The 21,032-nt window shown below is 40.1% G+C and overlaps 1 protein-coding gene across 3 annotated transcripts in view; it reads right to left on the minus strand.

Moving 5' to 3' along the window:
• Eya1 (EYA transcriptional coactivator and phosphatase 1) overlaps positions 1 to 21,032 on the minus strand; it is a 142,222-nt gene that overhangs the window by 38,617 nt on the left and 82,573 nt on the right. For all 3 annotated transcript variants that reach the window (XM_021155505.1, XM_021155483.1, XM_029483170.1), the window contains one exon: positions 1,599 to 1,688. In XM_021155505.1, coding sequence (XP_021011164.1) covers positions 1,599 to 1,688 — 90 coding nt within the window. The remainder of the gene's footprint in view (positions 1 to 1,598; positions 1,689 to 21,032) is intronic.

The raw sequence follows: 21,032 nt of genomic DNA on the forward strand, positions 1-21,032 counted from the left end.
CATTAAATTAGAACTTCAAGTGTGTACTTTTAATATATTTGACTGCTACTGCAGTCTCCCTCCATTCTTCAGTGGAAATAATGTAAATTAAACAAAAAAAAATCTGTATTAAATCAAAACTGAGTTTGGAAGCTTTCATAAAAACCATATAAATCTTATCGTAAATTATTACTTTGCTTAACTTCTGGCTTTTGTCACACCATTTGGCACTTTTCACAAGCCAGAATTCTGAATCAATAGCAAAGCCTTGTCTTGATGCATGTACCAACACCAGTGAGCAGCAGCAAGTGGGACAAGGTTCCACTTAACAGAAAACACCAGTCTCCCCAGTGACCTTAGAGAGAGGAGGAAATCTGGGTAGAGAATTTTAATAGGATGGTAAAATATGGAGTTTTTGTGTTGCCCTCTCACAAAGTGCAATATGACTACAAATCAGAACTGGGTTTGAAAAAAAGTGTTGATTATGAAGCCTTATAAAGGTAATTCTAAAGTTGTCACTCAGAGGGAATTTCCCCCATGTGAAATCACAATGCCTTCCATGTCATTTCCTTGGGGGAAAGCAAACACTCAAGAATGGGAAAATAAAAAATCTCATTTTACTTTGAAATATAAAAATAAATATATCTCCAAGGAGAGAGGAAAAAAAATCAAGTACATTTAAATCATTTTATTGCACTGGAAGCCGCCAATTCGCCTGTGAGTTGTTTCAATGTGGATGAAAAGAAATCAAAACACAGGACAGATGTTGAACAAACCGCATTTAAGTTCCGTCGCACGCTGGCTTTTTCCAAGTGATTTTGGCTCCTCCATTAAATAAGGTGCATTTTGCTTGATTTTGAGAAGGGAAACATCAGGAAATATTTAAAGGCCAATTGCTGCCAATTAACTTTGATCAGTAAAAAGTTCTATTTGAATCTTTGAGATTCTTCTCTGTCTGAAATAACGTACATTTACAAAACATAGCAAAGCAACAGCTTGATGATTAATGCCTGCTGGCGGCCCTGCGACAAGCTTGCTTCGCAGCGAGAGTTAAATAAACAACTGTCTTGTGAAGAAGGCAGGCAGCTCGGTTATGGTCATGTTTTGTCGTGATGGAGATAGGTAAGAACAATGCCCTTCTTTGTTAGGGATGCAAGTAACTTGTCTGTCACCTTCATTCACAGTCAGCTAGACAGCTTAGCGACATTTCCCCCAATAAAATGAGCGGCAGTTAAGACATGAAAAGTCCTAGCAGCTCAAACAGCAAAGACCTGATACAAACCATCTCCAAAAGCACAGGAAGAGATCGGTAGGGACAGTGCTCAGTGAAGATGGTTGCATAACGCCTGCCAGTGTTTAAGGACATACATCTCAGTGGTGCTTACGAAACCAAGACTTAGAAAGCTTCTGAGAGTCATGCCTGATACTTAGGAATCTTATCATCAAATTTTTATAATGTAGGTGCCAACTTTAAATAGCATGAAGAGGAAGCCCCTTGCCCTATAAGTACTTTGTCTCAATATTCCAATTATAGGTTTAAAAAGAGCAATATCCAATCATTCTTTAGAACCAATCACTTATTTTCAGATATGTTTTTTTTTTAAAAAATTACAACTTACTTCTAGGTCATTGAAAAATAGATGTGTGTCTGCCAAGTTGAAAATCATCTCTTCCATTCGTAGTCCCAGGGAAACAGAAGTAGGTGGATCCTAAAAGGAGAATTTTACAGGTCAGGAATTTGTACGGTCATCTCATTTCACAGGAAGGCAGTGACTGCGAAGATGGAGAACACGTGCCACTCCAGGAGAGATGGAAGTTGGCTCAGTGTTGAGAATTGTTTATTCCATGTGGAGGCTTCAAGGACCTCTTATAGGAAAGGTGCTTCAAGTACACTACTAAGCATCATAAAGAAATAGCTTGCACCCAAGTGTAGGGGTCTTAGACATATGAAGTAGAGGGAATTCATGCCACGATCCATAAAGAATATCTGCACTTACTATCCAATTATTAGAAAATAAAGTCTAGATTACGTTCAGAGAGGCAACAAGTAGAAACCCTACTCTGGGGGATAAGTCTCATGTGTGTGTGTAATCAGACTGCCTGCCGGATTCCAGTCTACTCAACACAGGAAGTGGGGGCTGAGCTCACTACTTGGTACCATGGTCAATGGAGGCTGATGCTGTGACACCCCTGGCACCGTACCACATAGCCAGAACCATACTGAAGGAAGTGCTAAGCCAAGAGGATCTACTAACTGCTTTATAATGCTTTAAGTCATGGCCAGTCCATCTGTCCTACCACCTTAATACCATCTATTAGCATTGGTGAACTTGGGGGATATGGAGATAGTGTTATTCTTTATGATAGGGTTATTCTTTATTCTTCATTTTTAATATGTGAAATTCCAGAACCAATGTGCTTTCTGACTGCAATCATTTATGCTAAGTAGAAAAAAAATCCTAGTTAGAAAGTATTAGAAAGAATATATAATCAGTTTCTAAAGCTTCTATTGGCTCTCCAATAACCACTCTGTATGTACTATTTTAGCTTTTTCCAAAGAATAATCATTTCTTATAGTAATATCATGTAATTATATTATCACAATAAACATTTGGAATAAATACAGAGTCTACCTAAGAGAAGAATTGTAAATATACAAATTATTCCTTCAGGTGTGCCACCCATGCAGCAGGGGGTACCCTATGTCTCATTATAATCTTGGAGTCAGAAACCTAAAATTCAAAGAAAACCGCACTCCTCTCTGGCACTATTGCCCAACACGAAGGGCACGCATTTCCTGCACTGTTTACACACTCTGTTGCTAATCTCAAGATTTGCTCCCTGCTTTGAACACTGTCCACGTGCTTAGTAAAGCATGTCCTGGAGGATCCAGCACAGGACTCAGCCACTCCTGCTCTGGGAGCCTGTACCAAGCATAGAAGAGGAGCCCTAGAGTGACCAGCGGGGGCCGTCCTCTACTCTCCCATAGACTAACAGAGCAACACTCAACAATAAGAGTCTTCCTTCTCACTTTGCCATGATCCTGCCATCTTTATACACCTAGCAGAGAAAAGGAAGCTGGGATAGAAGGATGGGGCGCAGACTCTGCACTCCTCTTAGGACAACCAGCTGAGCTCAGAGCACACCACCCACTTCACTAGCTCCGCCTACATTGTTAGAGCCACCCAGCACCGCCTACTTCCTACTTTTGTAGTGATGAAAAGGAAAGGGAATGGAAATGTGGAAGGATGGCATCCCTAGCCTCTCCATTATTCTAACTAATTAACTGACAGTGGAAAAGAGACAAAAGACAGTACAGACACACTTCTTGTCAAGTCATTCCGACAGTTCACCTTCCTTATATTGTCCTTGCTTAACGCCTCCTAATATCTAAGAATGGTCTCTTGTTGTACAAGGCTATAAATACAGTTTGTAAATAAGGAAAACAGACAGACAACTAACTCATTAACTCTTGGTTTAGAGGAAACTGTGCACAAGAATTCTGTCAATACATATCCTAGAAGAAACCAACACTCAAATATCCAGAACAGAACAGATTAGCTAGGACAGTTCAAACAGCTGTTTCTAAAACAAAACATCATACTATGGTGTACAGAGGCCCTAGACCAGTGGTTCTCAACCCTCCTAATTCTGCGACCCTTTGATACAGCTCTCCAGGGTACAGTAACCCACAAGTATAAAATTATTTCATTGCTACTTTATAACTTTTTTATTTTTATTGCTACTACATAACATGTAATGTTGCTACTGTTACAAATCATACTGTAAATATCTCCTATATGACCTTATGAAAGGGTCATCTGACACCCAAAGGAGTGACACCCTCAGGCTGAGAACCACAGCACTAGTTGTTCAGGCCAACGAAAACACCCTGTCTTGCTACAGAACCCTGCCAGCAAGTCTTTTTATGTGGTGAGGGTAGAGACTTACCATATCTATTTAATTGCCAACCGTGAAATAAATGTACCTCATAGTACTGCTGCTGTTACAAAGCCTTATTTCTTCAGATACGGTTGCTTATTTGCATGAGCATCAAAAGAATTACTCTATTGCTTGTTAACATGTAGCACACTTCAACGTTTTTTCATAAATTATAGAAACAGCTTGCTTGTTAGTAATATCTTTCTTTCATGGTTTTTATACCTGCCACTTTATGGTACTGTTTCAGAAACATTTCCTACAACAAAAATACACTTTGGCAGTTAGAAAACAGGAGCGAAATCTAGACTAGTAAGGAGGATTGTAGAGAATAGTATTCTTGGACATCTTTTAAATCTTTAAAGAAACAAACAAAACCATGAGCTAGTCCTCTCCCCTCCCCTCCCTTCCCCTCCTCTCTCCTCTCTTCTGCCTTCTCTCCCAATCGCTCTCCCAAATCTAGACACTCCTCAGCTATTACAGAAATAAAAAGAAATAAATGAAATAAAGGTTTGGCAAAATATACCACTTCTTGCTACCTGGAGCATCCTCTGATGTTTTCCAAGTTGACTGTACAGTTTGCAAAGTAGAGCCTTAGGAGGTCCCTCCTCCTTGACATCCAATATTCTTAAGGACCAGATTTATGCATGTAAACTGACCCATCAAGTGCAAAGACACCTCACATTGCTTCACCCAAGAGAGACTAGCAAGGGAGACAGGCAGCTTGCCTGGATTTGCCTATACAATTTGAGCAGCCAATATTATCTCCGGACAGATTTTATTTTCCTATCGTAATAAAGATTATTTTAATACCATTACACCTTTAAAAAAACATACCTGATGTAAAGTAAATGTGAAGAGAGCTAATCTTGGACCATCAATAAATCAGTCTTAGCTGGATGGGCTATTGTGGAAAATTCAGAAGAAGAAACAAAACAAAACAAACAAACTTTCCACATTCTTGGACCAAAAGTGAGACATGGAAATCACCATGTCTTTGGCTTAATTTCACTTTTCTTGAAATATGCACTTCTCTCGCAATAACAGATTCCAGGCCTGCAGTTATGAAAAATTCAGAGTTTTGCTCTCTCTTCAAAGTAATCTCTCATTTTAAGAAAGACTTGTTACCAAATGTGTCCACTGTCTCTCAGGGGAGTTCGTCACTGCTGTCTTCATTCTTCTTGGCATTTCTAAAGCACCGCTTTTCCTCCTACTACTTGAGCTTTGTCCTCTCCTTGTAAGAAGTAACAAGTACCACCTCCTTGTAGGAAGAACTCATTACCAAATGTTTCCTGTGCTCAGCTTCTAAGGCCACTGCTGTCTACTCTCGCCTTGACATTTCTGCTGTCCTGGTGTCAAGAACACCATTGATCTTTTCTGTGCATGCAATTAGAATCTATGGTAGATAGAATCTGTCTACCATTTGGTTAGAATCTGATCATCTATCAATCATTTGGTACTCATGCTTGGGTCTCATCTACTCTACAGTCAATTCAGGCCACCATGAAACCCAAAGAACCTGCTGGCCATAACCATACCAGACTTGAGATATTGGCTATAGGATCACAGATTCATCAGCTATTGTTCCTCTGGCTATAAAGCATCTGAATCTCAATGTCTGTCAAGTCAAGTTCATCATGTGTTCCTATGCCGGATGTATCCCTTCTTTACAAGAGTGGCATCCTTCCAATCTCAAACTGTGGCATTTTAATAAACAGCATCCCATCCCTAAAACAGGCCAATCACAGCATTGTGATACAGTGCTTCAACCTGACCTTTCTGTATTCCCTACCTTCTTCCACATCTTTACTTGGTGGTTTTGCTTCAGCCATGGGTCTTATCATTGTATCCATCACTGGAATCTATCTCTTAAGGTATCTCTTTGCCACTTTTTAAAAATAATTATCTAAACATTATATCCTAAGCAAAAAACCCAAAAATGTCTTATTTTTGTTTACTTCTCCAGTGTACGCCTTGTTTTTGGTTTGTCACAAAATACTTTCTTCAAAAGATTGTGAAAAGACTGATACCTACTATAATATGGCTGTATTTAACTATTTGTTATAATATATATAGTTTATTTGTTCTATAAATATAACTTAAGTACATCAATTCAGATGGAGATAAATTCAAATACATAAGTGTATATGAATTTGAAGGTGTTATGTATTTAGATAGATTTAATTATTGCATAATAACAAAGCAAGTGGTTCTGATGAAAATGCTCACAGTGTCTGAGGCAAAGGAATTGCCATCAAGGAATAGGTTCCCAGAATTTTCCTACATTGTTATATTCTGTTCTCTGATCAACCTATCTTTTTATGTCCTTCCTGAACACTATTTCCTCCAAGCCTGATTCAACATTATTTGTTTTATTTCCACGCAGACTCTGCAGTAACATGGGTGCAAAACCATTTTATTTGCCAATTAAATTTGGAAATACATGTGAAGTTCTAGACCAGTATGTGACAAATTATAAGCAGCCAAGGCCTTTCTGACAAATGCTGTCATTTTCACCACTAATATTATAGCCACAACTGTGTGATTGTCCAGACACCGAACTGCAGGCCATGGCTGCAAGAGGTACATTATATTCTACATTCAATCTGAATGTGAACTTTAAGCAAAAGCTATTCTAAGAAGGCCCGTCCTCTGAATTTTAATAGACAGAAGTTAATGAATCACTTCTATGGACCTTGAGAGCCCTCTAAAGTTGTATGGTAAAATCTTCATCCATGGCTTGTATGCTAAAAGACAAATAGTAGAACCTTTAATAGGTTGGTCCCACTAGGAAGTTCTCAAGTATGTTGGGCATGTATTTCAAGTGGAAAGTGAGACCCCTCTTTTTCATTTCCCAGGCCTACGAAGACTTGCTTGTCTTTGCTAAATTCCCCTACTAAGATGTGCTGCCTACCCAAAACAGTAGTGCAAACCATTCTGGGATGGCTGCTTCCAAATCCACAAACCAGAATATATCCCCTTTCTTTATAAACAGATTATCTCGGGATTTGTTTCAATGTTAGAAAACCAAGAAACATGGCCACCTATAAGAGTTAATGCTAATGTTTAGTGAATCATAAGTTCAATTCACTTTGTAGTTATTACACCAAGGCACATTCAATAAAATTTTTTACATAACTTTTCATGCCAATATTGTGAGAATAGTAATGTTTTTCAGAGCCTGTTCAGGATAATACTGATTTAAGTGGAAACTCAGTTGAGATAGTCAGCATAAGCACCCTTAGGAGGGACTGCCATGAGTTCTCTCTAAAGATGCCAGCCAAACTTTAGGACACATAGCTGTTTATCAGCATATGGATGGCACAACTCCAGGATGGTGGCAATGGTGTCCAATAATGAAGGTCTAGGGAATTTAGGAAAAGAAGTCATGTCAATGAAATCTATACATGTCCATGAAAAATAAGAGGTATACATTGATTGAAAGGCAAGAAAAATAGGATGAACTGTAAAAATAAATAGAAACCTTTAACAAAGACACTCCACAAACTAAGGGTCAAAGAGAATGGCCTGGGCTTAGTGGTAACACCCCTCAAGTTCATAGCTGACATTACACTCAATGGTTAATGTCTAGAAATATTCTAGAATCAGCAATAAGGCAAGGACACTGCTTTTGTCATAGCCATTTGCCATAGCACTGGAAGGCCAAAGCAAAGCAACTATATAAAAGGATAAAAGAAAGATTTGTTTGCAATGAGTTACTTATATTTGGAGAACAGCCCAAATAGCATGAAAAGTGCTAGAAATAATACATTCAGCACCTTTTCTTTTCTTTTCTTTTTTTTGTTTGTTTTAGAGCTTAATTGTAGAAAGGCAGAGAGAAAGAGAGAAGGTAGAGAAAGAGAGGCCAGGCATGGCCATGTGGAGGGGGGAGGGAGAGGGAGAGCTAGAGATGAGAATAAGAGAGGTGAGAGCCTAAGAGCCAGCACACTTTCAAGATTGATATTAACATGAAAATTAATTGCCTTTCCATATACTAATAGTCAATCAGGGACAGAAAGGAAGAAAATTATTTCATTTACAATAACAACTATCAAAGTAAACAAGTAACTACAAAGAAACCAAGGAGAAAAGAACCAACATTTGTTAAATATAAACTGAAAATAAGAAAAAATTAAGTAAAAGAAAAAAAAGAAATGCATAAAAAAATAACCCCATGTTCATCGATATAAGATACATCAAGATTTAAAAAAAAACAGTGATTTATAGATTTAATCCATTCTCTAGCAGTCATTATATTTGTATAAATAAAGAAGAAACCATCCTAAAATGTACAAGAACCCTCAAGGGGAACTTAGGTAGTCAAAAACAATCATGAAAAAAACCTAACAGAATCAGCAGTCTTCCATTATTAAAATTTAAAATATAAGACCACAGTAAACAAGAAGTGGATGCTCACAGCCATCCATTGGACTGAGCACAGGGACCCCAATGATGGAGCTAGAGAGGGTTTGCAGCTCCATAGGAGGAACAACCAGTACCCCCCCAGAGCTCCCAGGGACTAAACCACCAACCAAAGAATACACATGGTGGGGCTCATGGCTCTAGCTGCATAAGTAGCAGAGGATGGCCTAGTCAGTCATCAATGGGAAGAGAGACCCTTGATCCTGTGAAGGCTCTGTCCCAGGGGAATACCAGGGCCAGGAAGCAGGAGTGGGTGGGTTTGTGAGCAAGGGAAGGAGGGAGGGGATAGGGGGTTTTTGAAGGGAAAAGCAGGAAAAGGGATAACATTTGAAATGTAAATAAAGAAAATATCTAATAAAAATAAATAAATAAAGACCATAGTAAACAAAGCAACATGTTTTCAAAATAAATATAATTTTGTATTAGTGGAACAGAAAAGGCCAGAAATAAATCCCTGTTCATATAGCTAAACTATTTGTGGAATTAGTATTAAGTTCTTTCAATTGTCTCCACTACATCTGGATAGCCAGATGTAATAGAATGAAGTTGGGTCTTTACCTTAACACATACAGACATTAACTCACAGTAAGTCAAAGACCTAAACTGTAACTCATTTAGCAGAAAGCCTTCAAGTCCTCGAACATGGTGACACTTTCTTGATGTGACATCAAACATGGAACAAAAGAAAACAGAAAGACTTGCCATCCTTAAAATTAGAACCATGTGTGTCTGTTCAAGGGCACAGCCAACTGAATTAAAAGGCAATCCAGAAAATGAGAAAAATAAAATAGAATTCTTCTTACACCTAGTAACAGGGTAGTGCCCATGATACATAGGAAATGGCTTCAATTCTAAGAATTACAACAGCCAGAATGTTGGACAGTCTTGATTTTTCCTTTGCTTGTGATACTTTGGGTTGAAAAGACTTTTTAAAATCTTTAATCACACCTAAGGCCATTTGACAAAGGTTTTAAAACCCTCCTGAAAAAGAGCATGCTGAGACTTGGGTAATCTGTACCCAGAGTGAAAGGCTTAGCACAGCATAGGAGCTAAGCCTTCTTTGCCTATGTTAACTTGGCTTGCTTCACTGTATAGTGTTCTTCCCTGGAAACAGGAATGCCTATGTCTGTAATTCAAGCCATTTCACTCATTTATGATACTATTGTCACACTGCAGGGGCGACCTGCTGCGGAGGATCAATCTCACTGTACTACAGGAACCATAGTAACACTATTNTGATTTTGATTTTGATTTTCAGACTCCTAAAGATCCTGAGTACCAACTCTCCCCAATATCCACAATACCAGAGTCATCATTTGATCTCTATTACTAGACATTTCATACTACACAGATATTCGCAGCTTCTAGGAAGTACTTCTTATGGCTAACCCTGGGACATGGATGCCTCATTGCTATTGTCAATCCTGGCACATTCTGCAGTTTCACTACTAGTTATGTGGTGACACTAGTTTCATTTCACACCAATAGCAGATTATTGAAGCTTTAATCATCCTTTGGCAAAAGTCACCTTTATAAGAAATTTCTTAGGGGTAAATACTATGATTATGTGCCTATACCTATACAGGCACTATCTTACTAGGATAGTGCAAAATAGAGGCATAGGGAGGTATGTGTTTTAGGTACCTGTACTGGCTAGTTTTGTGTCAATTTGACACAGCTGGAGTTAACACAGAGAAAGGAGCTTCAGTTAGGGAAATACCTCCATGAGATCCAGCTGTAGGCATTTTGTCAATTAGTGATCAAGGGGAGAGGTCCCCTTGTGGGTGGTGCCATGTCTGGACTGGTCATCTTGGGTTCTATAAGAGAGCAAGCTGAGCAAGCCAGGGGAAGCAAGCCAGTAAGTAACATCCCTCCATGGCCTCTGCATCAGCTCCTGCTTCCTGACCTGCTTGAGTTCCAGTCCTGACTTCCTTTGGTGATGAACAGCAGTATGGAAGTATAAGCCAAATAAACCCTTTCCTCCCCAACTTGCTTCTTGGTCATGGTGTTTGTGCAGGGTTATAAACCCTGACTAAGACAGTACCACAGTAGCTACAGCCCTGAGGTTTTTGTCTATGCTTAAGAGAAGGCCACTTATATGCAGTCCCATGTTCTGATTTACTCCATGGATATTTTAATGATCACTAATGAGCTACTCTATGACACAGGGCGAACCATTGGGTACATCTACTATTTCTACTTGGACAAATTCTTTCCCTGGAGTTTTAAAGTTTAGGTAACAGGGATTAGAATTAGATATCACATGGTAGTAAAACCTGCAGTTCTGGGGTAGAGAGGACATTAGGTTCATTGTTCCGAGGGACTTGCTGAATTCTGATGGTGAACATCAAGCCCCTGCTCCCATCTTGGCTATTTATACTGAAAATGGTTGCAGTTATGTCCTTGCTGAAATTCTACTGTTTTCACATACTATTTGAACTTAACTACTGTGTAAATAAAAGCTGTTTGGAGATGCCAGTCATCATCTCTAATTATCTTGCCTTTATCAGCAAGTTATACTATTTTATGTCACAGCTGTTATTAGCTTTCATACTCCAAGGGAAAGAACCAACAGGAGCTCTTTAATTTACTGACTGAACAGCTGAGCAATAATGTTGTGAAGTTGCTTGGTCACTCTATGTGGAGTGCAGCTTGGTGAAATGATCAGAAAACAGATTTCAGTGCTTTTGAAAGGAATAACAAAGCAGGGCAGCCATATGCTTCATCTTACTGATAGCCTTGTGCAAGTATACATAACTTCTCTATACACTGGCAGCTTCATCTCTGTGGCAATGTAATCCCTTTATACCTAGAGGACTACCCAGAGCCAGCTGGCCCATGCTGCTTGATCACAGTTCACAGGATCCAACACTGCTAGCAGTCAGAGCATCTTCGAGGGCTCTCTCCCTCATTCTCTTTGCTACTGGTCTTTGGTCAGTTTGAGTTCTCACTTCTGGAGCTTCCTGCATGCCCAGAACGGTGAAAGGACATTCATCAAGCACATTGCGGCAAATAATACAAAAAAAAAAAAAAAAACAGTGAGTCTCAACCAAGCCCATGAGTGTCCTGTCTACCGCTGGAGATGGAAGAGTTGCACACTGGACACTGTGGTCACAAACAGCCAAAGCAAGAAACGTGTAACACTCCTCACCAGCTGGCTTCAGGCCACACTACACTCTATTTTTAGTGGTAAATACAACCCCTCAGAAATTTGTTTTTATTCATTTTCTCAAAGAGAAAAATAAAACAACTACTTTTGGCTCAGTGCTTGCTGCCCCTCAAGATTCAACAAAAGATAGAAACTTGAAGGAAATCCCATTTCTCCCCCCCCCCCGGCCTTTACAAATGGGATACTGAATGTTTTCTGCACATAATAGCAAAACAACCTTTCTCTTTCATCTACAAAGCTTAAATCTAGACATTTCTCTAGCAACCACCACAACTTTGTATGAAACTGCATTTTGAAAGGTACACCCTGGGCTACTAAGTTTTGATTGAATAAAGGCCAAACATCACAGTAGATTCATGCAGTCCAAAAGTCATTTCAGTTTTATTATAAAAATCTTTATTATACATTTATTATCTTTAAATAGAAATGTCAGTGAAGAGTTTTCATTGTTTGGGGAACCTGAAATATTCTTCCAGTTCTGATGAACTCAGATGACTTAGAAACCATGGTTAATTAAAAACCAGAATAACTTACCAAATAAATCATAAGTTAATGAAATAAAATCAAAATAAAAAACCCTGAATTTTGCTCTTTACATTGTTATCATGCTTCCATTTTCAATGTACAAGTATGTTTAAAATATATGCTGTCTATTGCATAGCTCATTCCCATACATGTACCCTATACCGATCCCTAGCAGTCACTCTGCTGCTTTGGAGGGCAAATTAAAGTGTATCTAAAGCATATCACATTCTTTACGTTGCTAGTTATTCATCTTAAACCTAAGATGAAGAGAGCTTGTACAAGACAGTTCAACTTTTACAGAAATTACAAGCAGGAGCTCGGGCTATGGTATTTATATTTTTATTTCATGCAAGTGCACCCGGGGCTGTTAAATGCTATCTTCCCTGGTTCTATGTGGGCAGCAAAGCATAGCAGGAAGCAATCTCTGCTGACTGGTGACACATGAGCAGGCTTACAAGGGTTTGTCAGCTCAATGTGAAAACCATGCTCAAGCCAAGCATAAGTCTTTGGGGGAATATCAATCAAATGAAAGGAAACAAATATTTGTTTAAGCCCCTTAAACAGTACCTTAATTAGAATGCTAATACTACAGCCACAAACAGGGCCTGCCTGTCATTTAAAAACTCCCTCTATTCAGGAGCTTTTGTTTTGAGAGAAAAGGAGGCTGAAAAACAGGAATGGGCACTTTGAGTACTGAAGTGGTTTATTTTTAAAGCTCCATGCTAGTTGTTCACTGGATGGAGTTTGATGGTATGCTTTGTAAACTGCTTACTTATCTGAGAAAAAAAAAATATTGTAAGATGTTTATTTCTTTTACAAAACAATGAGGGTTTCTCAAGGGGTATGTTCTACTACCAAGTCCCAGGGTTTCCCTAAAGTCTCTCTTTCTACCTGACAGGCACCCAGGGGGTGATGGCTTTGTAGAGGGTAGGAAGGCCATCTCACTGGGTAGCTGGGGTGAAATGNTGTTTGGAATGTTGGATGTAGTTCTATTGTGAATTAGGAAATAATCCATGAGAGCTTACACACTTTCGAAAAGCAGACCATGGTTGAACTATTGCCTGGATGAGTTGGGCACAGAATATTCAATAGTGTTAAGCAGGTCATTTTACCTGACCCTAGCCTGTGTTCATTTTTTTTTTTTAACTTAAGAGATGCCCTTTCAAGATTAAGGAAATAATACCCTAGTAGAGAATTAAGAGAAAGACCTTCACCACTGTAAAGATTAATTTCAATTGTGGAGAAAACCCAATGAATCCCAAACATGGGACAATTGCCAAGACAGTGGTATAAAGAGGAAGGAAAAGGAAGAACAGTAGTGTGCACCCAGCCAATTGGCCTCCACACTCAGAGCCCACAGATGCCAAGGGCAAGACCAACAGCTAAATCCAATCAAAGGACCTATCAAGATCTCATTTGTGACTACTCTCCTATCTCTCTTTCTCCTTTCTAGAGTTACAGCCACTCTCTAGATCACTTTTCCTTCCTATGCTAAGCACTGCACAATGATTTTCTCTACTATCAGATTAGTCTCAGCTGTACATTTCCATTGTGTCGGTACATTGTGTGATATTTCTCATGGCATCCCCATGCTCACGGAGTAAGTTCTTCACACTATATTCTGCCCACAACACTACTTTGAAGACTATGTTTTATCCTGGTGTTGTCTGGTAATAGATGTACTTTGTGTGAGTAATGTTAAGTATTCCCTGCCAATTCTTTTCATTGAAAGCCTTAGAAGTTGGATGAAGCTTCACCAGCCTTATTACCATATCGACACAGGTTCTGCTATTTATTTTCTCCACGGATGATCCTTTATGTTTTATAGGTATGGGTTTTTGGTATATATCCTTGTTCTAACAAAATATACAGTGCCACCCATCACATGTGCTGGACCCCAAAACAAGAAATAACAGGTTTCAGACAGGCAATGCCAACAGTAAGTACATTTTTGGATGCTTTGCACTGTTTTCCAGCAACATCTAGGATTGCTTCCACATTTCAGATGGGGTCATCAAGGAAGCAGAAGTGACTGGGAGCCAAGGTGGTTTTTGCAAAGCCTCGGAGAAAAGGAGACGGTTGGGGATAGCAGGCCAGAGCAATGGTGGAGAGCTGTTGTGATTCCTCTCCTTAGCTACATCCAATTTGCAGTGGTGAGCAAGCAAACATGGCTGCACCGATGTGGGCAGTCAGATAATGTGCCCCTGTGGATGCTATAAGTACCGGAAGTTCTGAGCTAAGAGGAAGTTGATGGTAAATAAAGGAAAAGAGTGAGGACAAAGGAAGAGGAAGTTCATTCAGTCGGGCATGTCTTTCATGTTCAAGAAACATATTTTCATCTAGGTGTGTTTTTATTTTGTTTTTGTGTTGTTGTTTTGTTTGTTTGTTTGTTTTTCGGCTGCCCTGAAGCTAGCTCTGTAGATCAGGCTGGCCTCCAACCCACAGAGATCCACCTGCCTCTGCCTCCCAATTGCTGTGGTAAAAAGGCATCACCACCACTGCCCTGCTTGTTTTGAGGTTTTATATTCTATGCCATCCCACAGCATCTGCAGGTTGTATTTGGAACCATATGTTACCTTCTCATTTTGACCCAATTTACCATTAACATACAAAGAAGAAATCCTTTGGGATATCTGTCTTTTTCCAGGTCCCCAGACATAAGGTCAGGGCTCTTTGCTAGGGTTATTAGAGCCCCCAGGGAATGTAGAAATGATTTGGGTTCACGCACAGGTCAGAATTGAGAACTAGCTCTGTGACTGCTACATGTTCACTAAACTCCTGGTCTGTTCCTTCTGTGAACAGTGAGTGACGTCATAGCAGAGCTACGTGCTACTTCTAGTGCTGTCTACGAAGCCTTCTCTCATGCAGCTCAGCTTTTCCTCTCTGTGGGCTGATCGATGACGATGTCAAGAATTCCAGAAATCTCTATACACTGACCTTTGCATCACCAAACCTTGCTTAAACAAAGCCTGGAACATGCACTCAAAAGGGCTGAAAATTGATGTATCATGGAGCTGGGATATGGCACAGTTGGTAGAGTTCTTGCTAAGCACATGGGAGGCCTCTGCATACTGGGGTCTCCAGCACTGCCCAAACCTATGGTCCCACAACTTGGGAGGAGGAACCTGAAGGATCAGAGGTTTAAGGTCATCTTCAATATGTGAGGCAAGCCTGGGTTACATAAGACCATGTCTGAAATAGAAAAGTTTAATTGTGTTTGCATCATTACCTATTAAAAACTGTTTGTTAGAAGGCAGTGCATCCTCTCTAATAAATTTGCTGGCCTAAGCTTCACCAGGTTCCAAATTCATATAGCTGATGCTTACATGGCTTGATTTCACAGCCAGCCACAGTGCTGCTGTGGTCCTCATACCCCAAAGGGATGAAGAAGAGGAATCAGAACTAACTCAAAGTTCAGAGGAGAGGATAAACCTTTCTCTTAAGGGGCAGAAAAATCAGGATTTCAGGCTACATTTCCTGTGGCACACATTCTTGTTTTGGTTTTAAAAATATTTTACAAAAATGAAATAAGCCTCTTTGCTTAAAGAAGCTGTATAAAGCAGGCTGTGGAGCATATTTGGCCTATGGATTAGGGTCTATCAGTCTCTGGTCTAAATGCTGAAAAACTGGGAGATGTGGAAATTGCATAAAATACAAATCCTAAAAGTATAGATCTGGTTTTCTTGGACCATGGCCATGTTTGTTTCTGCACCATCCCCAGCTGCCTGAGCACTGTCAGGGAAGAGTGGGAGAGTTATGCCATGATTGTGACTCTGGTCTAGTTCCAAAGTGGAGGGAACAATTTTAAGTGTCTAGACCCTCTTGGGAATTTAGCATTCATTGTCTGTCAAACAGAGGACGATGGAGCAACTATCATCACTGGCCAATCGGAATACCCAGGTGAAATGATCTAGAAGAACTGCTCTGACCACTACCCCACCCCCAGGCAGTAAATGCTTATTCCCACTAGAGAGGCTCAGGCAGCATAAGGTCACAATGACATTCGAGAGTCTCTTAAAACCTTGGCACATTCTACCACAAACACTCAAAGTGCAGCTGGAAGCTCAGTAGGTCATATGCCTTTCTTCCTATTGGCTTTTGCTATCAGTGAGACTTGGGTAAGTGCTGGAGTAATCCTGCAAGCCAAGCATTAAGCTCAAGCTCAGTGGATGAGCAGCTGACTCTCAATCAGAATATGAACTTGGAATGGAGACAGATATACTTGAACTTAAATCTCCAATTTCTATCATACTATAAGACATGTCACATACTGCAATTCATGAGATTGAAGCCACTGCCACCATATGACTCACTGGCAATCTTGCTGGAATTCAAGAATTTTATTGTTGTTTTCTGATATTTAAGTCAAGGGATTTGCTGCTGCAGTTGTAGTTAACAATGAATTCTCATCTATATTCAAATATATGTACTTATCATTTGATATAAGCCAGGTGTAATATTGTTTTAATTATTTTGTGTGTGACCTCAAATCGTGTTGATTCACAATCTATAAATTAAGCTTAGGAACAAGTGAGGAGGAGGACTACATGTCTGTAATCCCAGCACTTGGGAGGTAGAAGCAAGAAGATCAAGGTGTTCAAGGTATTCCTTGACTTCATAGGTAGTTTCAAGTCAGCCAGGGCTACATAAGACTGTCTCAATCAATAGTAGCAACAACAAGCTAACAAACAAATAAATAAAACAGCCTATTAGCCTGGGAAGCGAGCTCAACAGCATCACTACTGAATTCAGTGAGTATCAGACAATTTAGTGTGAGGAGGACCCGTAATTAAACCTGCTTCTCTTTCTGCCATCCTTTTCTATCTTAAGTGTTTATGCTTTGGTTTTTGTATAAAATAAAGTTTGGGTTGTAATACTATTAATTTCTACACTAACCAAAACTCCAGAAATGAGGGATACTAATTAGCAATAAAGAGTGTTGTGCTTACAGCAGGAGCCTAGCATGACAGCCATCTGAGAGGCCCTACCCAGCAGCTGACTGAGACAAATGCAGATACCCACAGACAACCATTGGACAGAGGTCCGGGACCACTATAGAAGAGTTAGGGAATAAGGCCCTCAAGGTGATAGCAACTCCACAGGAAGACCAAAAGTGTCAAAACCTGGACTCCTGTGAGCTCCTAAAGACCAAGCCACCAACCAAAGAGCATACATGGGCTGGTCCAACCCCCTCTCCCCACACATACGTAGCAGAGTCTGCCTTGTCTGGCCTCAGTGAGAAAGGCTACATCTAATCCTGTGGAGACTTGATGCAGCAGGGTGGGCAGAATAACTAGGAGGGGGCAAAGGGGCAAAGGGCATGGGGATGAAGGGAGGAACTCTCAGAGGGGGACATGGAGGGAAGGCAGCATTTGGGATGTTAATTAATTAATTAATTAATTAATTAAAATAGGCATTTAATAAAAGGGAAAACACTGTTTCTTATAAGCACGAAAAGAAAACGAGTAAGTATTGAGGGATCAAAGTACTTGGGTAAAGATACATTTTCTTATGAGCAAGGACTCTGAGTCATCCATGAAAGAGGAAGTGAATTCTGTTAAGTTTGGTGTTTATAATTCAATATTGAAAATTAGACTATATTGTCTGTTTTAAGGAGAACAATCTATTGGGGGAAGGGACCTAAATTTTTAGTAAAACTTAGGAATTTTGATTTAGCTTGGAAACAGTTTTTAAAAATGCAGTAAACAAAAGTGACTAGAATACAGATTTCTAGAACCAACCTAAGGACAGACTCTACATTCCTGCTAATGAGTGCTATTGCTTTCTTCTGCCTTGGTAGGTTGTACAGAGCACCCTCTTTTTGTCCTTACCACCTTTGTTACAAAACAGCACTTCAATATAACACCCAGCATGCCTTCTTCCCACAGCTAGGATTACACAGAAGGCGGGACATTCTCGAACCTCTGGAGGGAGGTATATATTGCTATAACATGCCCTAATTTTGCATTCTATCTACCAGATCCCGTATCCTCTTACTAAATGGCTCACTCATTTAGTTGCCTAAGCTACTGTGACTAAGCTCCTTCTCAGGTATCTGGTTCCCATAGAGACAAAACAGCCACCACTTTGTCCAGCATTCATTTCTTTCTATGCATTTAGAGGAAGGCGGAGCCACATACTTCCCCAACAATGGCCCAGAACATAAGTAAATCTGCACTCCAAAGAGGCAGATTGCCACTAAGCTACTTTTAGACTGTGGGGAACAAAAGGGATGCAAGCTATTCCAATCTGCATGGTTACTATCCTTGTTTGGAAAAATTCTGAACAAACCTCATAGTTTTCAAGGAGTTATCACCTAACTTGAGAACAACTTCTACCCAATTCTAATGTTCCCTAATGAGAGTAATATTAGGCAAGTCCTCTTGCATAGTTCTGTTTGCTTCTCATTTCCTTAGCAATGAATATCCCTGAACGTATCTCCAGCAAAAAGACAACAGGTTGGTCATAGTATCTATACTGGTTAGATTTGTGTCAACGTGACACAGCTGGAGTTATCACAGAGAAAGGAGCTTCAGTTGAGGAAACGCCTCCATGAGATCCAACTGTAAGGCATTTTCTCAATTAGTGACCAAGGGGGAAAGGCCCCTTGTGGGTGGTGTCATCTCTGGGCTGGTAGTCTTGGTTCTATAAGAGCGCAGGCTGAGCAAGCCAGGGGAGGCAAGTCAGTAAAGAACGTCCCTCTGTGGCCTCTGCATCAGCTCCTGCTTCCTGACCTGCTTGAGTTCCAGTCCTGACTTCCTTGGTGATGAACAGCCCTATGGAAGTGTAAGCCGAATAAACCCTTTCCTTCCCAACTTGCTTCTTGGTCATGATGTTTGTGCAGGAATAGAAACCCTGACTAAGACAGCATCCAACACAGAGAAGATGCTAGACACGTGTTTGGGAGTAATCAGTCAAGGAGCTGAGGTGCTTCTAGATCTAAGCTTCACTGCATTAATGTTAAAACTGGTGCCCACAGCTCTGGCCAGTTCTCCAAAGAACACTGGGTTTACCTGCCGTCTTGCTTGTCTAAGAAGTATGTCAAAACTATCCAAGGTTTCCCTACCACCCATATCCCCAGATTTTCCTGACAATCAGTTCATCCTACATGTGACTGTTCTCTCAGTCTCAAAGGATACAGCTCAGAAATCACCCTTTTCTTTTATCTACTTTGCTCTTCTGTCCTCTGCCCCAGTCCAAGGCTACATCCTACTCACTACTCACTACACAACACAAAATCCACCCATTCTCTCTAGACTGATTGTATGATTTCTCTTCCCATGCCAATAACTATTCATTCACATGTAATCTAAAGCTTTAAATCACTTTCTCTACTGAGGACCCCCTGCAAATCCCCACCAATGACTTTCTTTCTTTCTTTCTTTCTTTCTTTCTTTCTTTCTTTCTTTCTTTCTTTCTTTCTTTCTTTTTTCCTTCTAATTCTTTTATTAGATATTTTCTTTATATACATTTCAAATGCTATCCCGAAAGTTCCCTATACCCTCCCCCACCCACTCCCCTACCCACCCACTCCTCCTTCTTGACCCTGGCGTTCCCCTGTACTGAGGCATATAAAGTTTGCAATACTAAGGGGCCTCTCTTCCCAGCTAGAGAAACTTTCCTTGTTTCTAATAATGAAATCTGCCTTCAATGCAGATGGCTGGGAGACCCTGTGTGAACTTTGCTCTTCTCCCTGGCCACAGCTTTAGAAAGGCTCCATCTCCAATGCTCCACTGCTACTCAAGCCCCTTCATCCCTCAAATAGCAAACTCTTCTGTATCCTGCACTTGATATTCTGCTTAAAACCATTTCTCCTGGTGGCCACAGTGACCTGAGGCCATGCTGGCTTCAGAAGCAAAGTTACATGCAGGAAGATTTTCCTCAAATGTATTGCCTGGTGTTTATAAGACTACTCAACAGGAGGGTTCTATCCTGGGATCCCACATGGTGGATGTAGAAAACTGACTCCCACAAGTTGTCCTATAATCTTCATGTTCTTGCCATGGCATGTATGCACATGCACACACACACACACACACACACACACAAATAAAAGCAAAAAATTGAAAAATGAAATAGGCTTCCTGAAAGCATAAACCCCATCAATGTGTCAATGTAGGAACCAATTAGAGTCCTACATATGACTTATGAAAGTAATATGAGAAAAAAATCAACAAAAAAGTAAACTATATCATGTGCACTACTACAATAACAGTAAAAAAGAAAAGAGACTGAATCCTATTTGATGAAGTCTCAAAATACAAATGGCTGACACTTTCAGAACCCCTCTACTACATAGGGCATTACTGAGGGAGCATTTTGTCCCTACATTGCTAAGAACTGAAAGAAAAAAATCTTAAGCCAATGGTCCTAATCTTGGTGGGAACTCCACATCCAAACCAATGACTTGTGACCACAGGCTGCCAGAAGGTCACTAGGCTGTGTGGTGCCTCCACTTTATTATATACTGGCAATCTGTGGTTCTGAAAATAGTGGCCACTTTCTGTGTCTATCAGTGTGGTAGATAAAGGCTTGTGACTTTCTGTGTGGTTTCAAATGCTGCATGTGTAAACAGCTTCTCTTTTCAACACTTCTGAGTGAGCTCCACTCACCACCAGCTTTTTTCCTTTTCAACACTCCTGAGTGAGTTCCACTCACCACCAGCTTTCTTCCTTGGGAGTAACTGAGAACACCCTGTGACTTAGTTAAGATGATTGTCAAGGCTCTACTAACTATTTATAGGTTATAGTTAGCTTTATGTAGTAGCTTTTAAAATAGGGATTGATACATTTATAGTAAAATTCTGTATTGTACCTAATAAAAAAACACCACCAACAACAACCCAGCTAGAATTTACTGACTCCTTACTGTGTGTTCACTGCCTACTACAAGTTTGTTTGTTCCTTCCTTCCTTCCTTCCTTCCTTCCTTCCTTCCTTCCTTCCTTCCTTCTTTCCTTCCTTCCTCCCTTCCTTTCTCCCCTTCCCTTCCCTTCCCTT

This window comes from Mus caroli, chromosome 1 (assembly GCF_900094665.2).
Source record: "Mus caroli chromosome 1, CAROLI_EIJ_v1.1, whole genome shotgun sequence".
Lineage (NCBI taxonomy): Eukaryota > Metazoa > Chordata > Mammalia > Rodentia > Muridae > Mus > Mus caroli.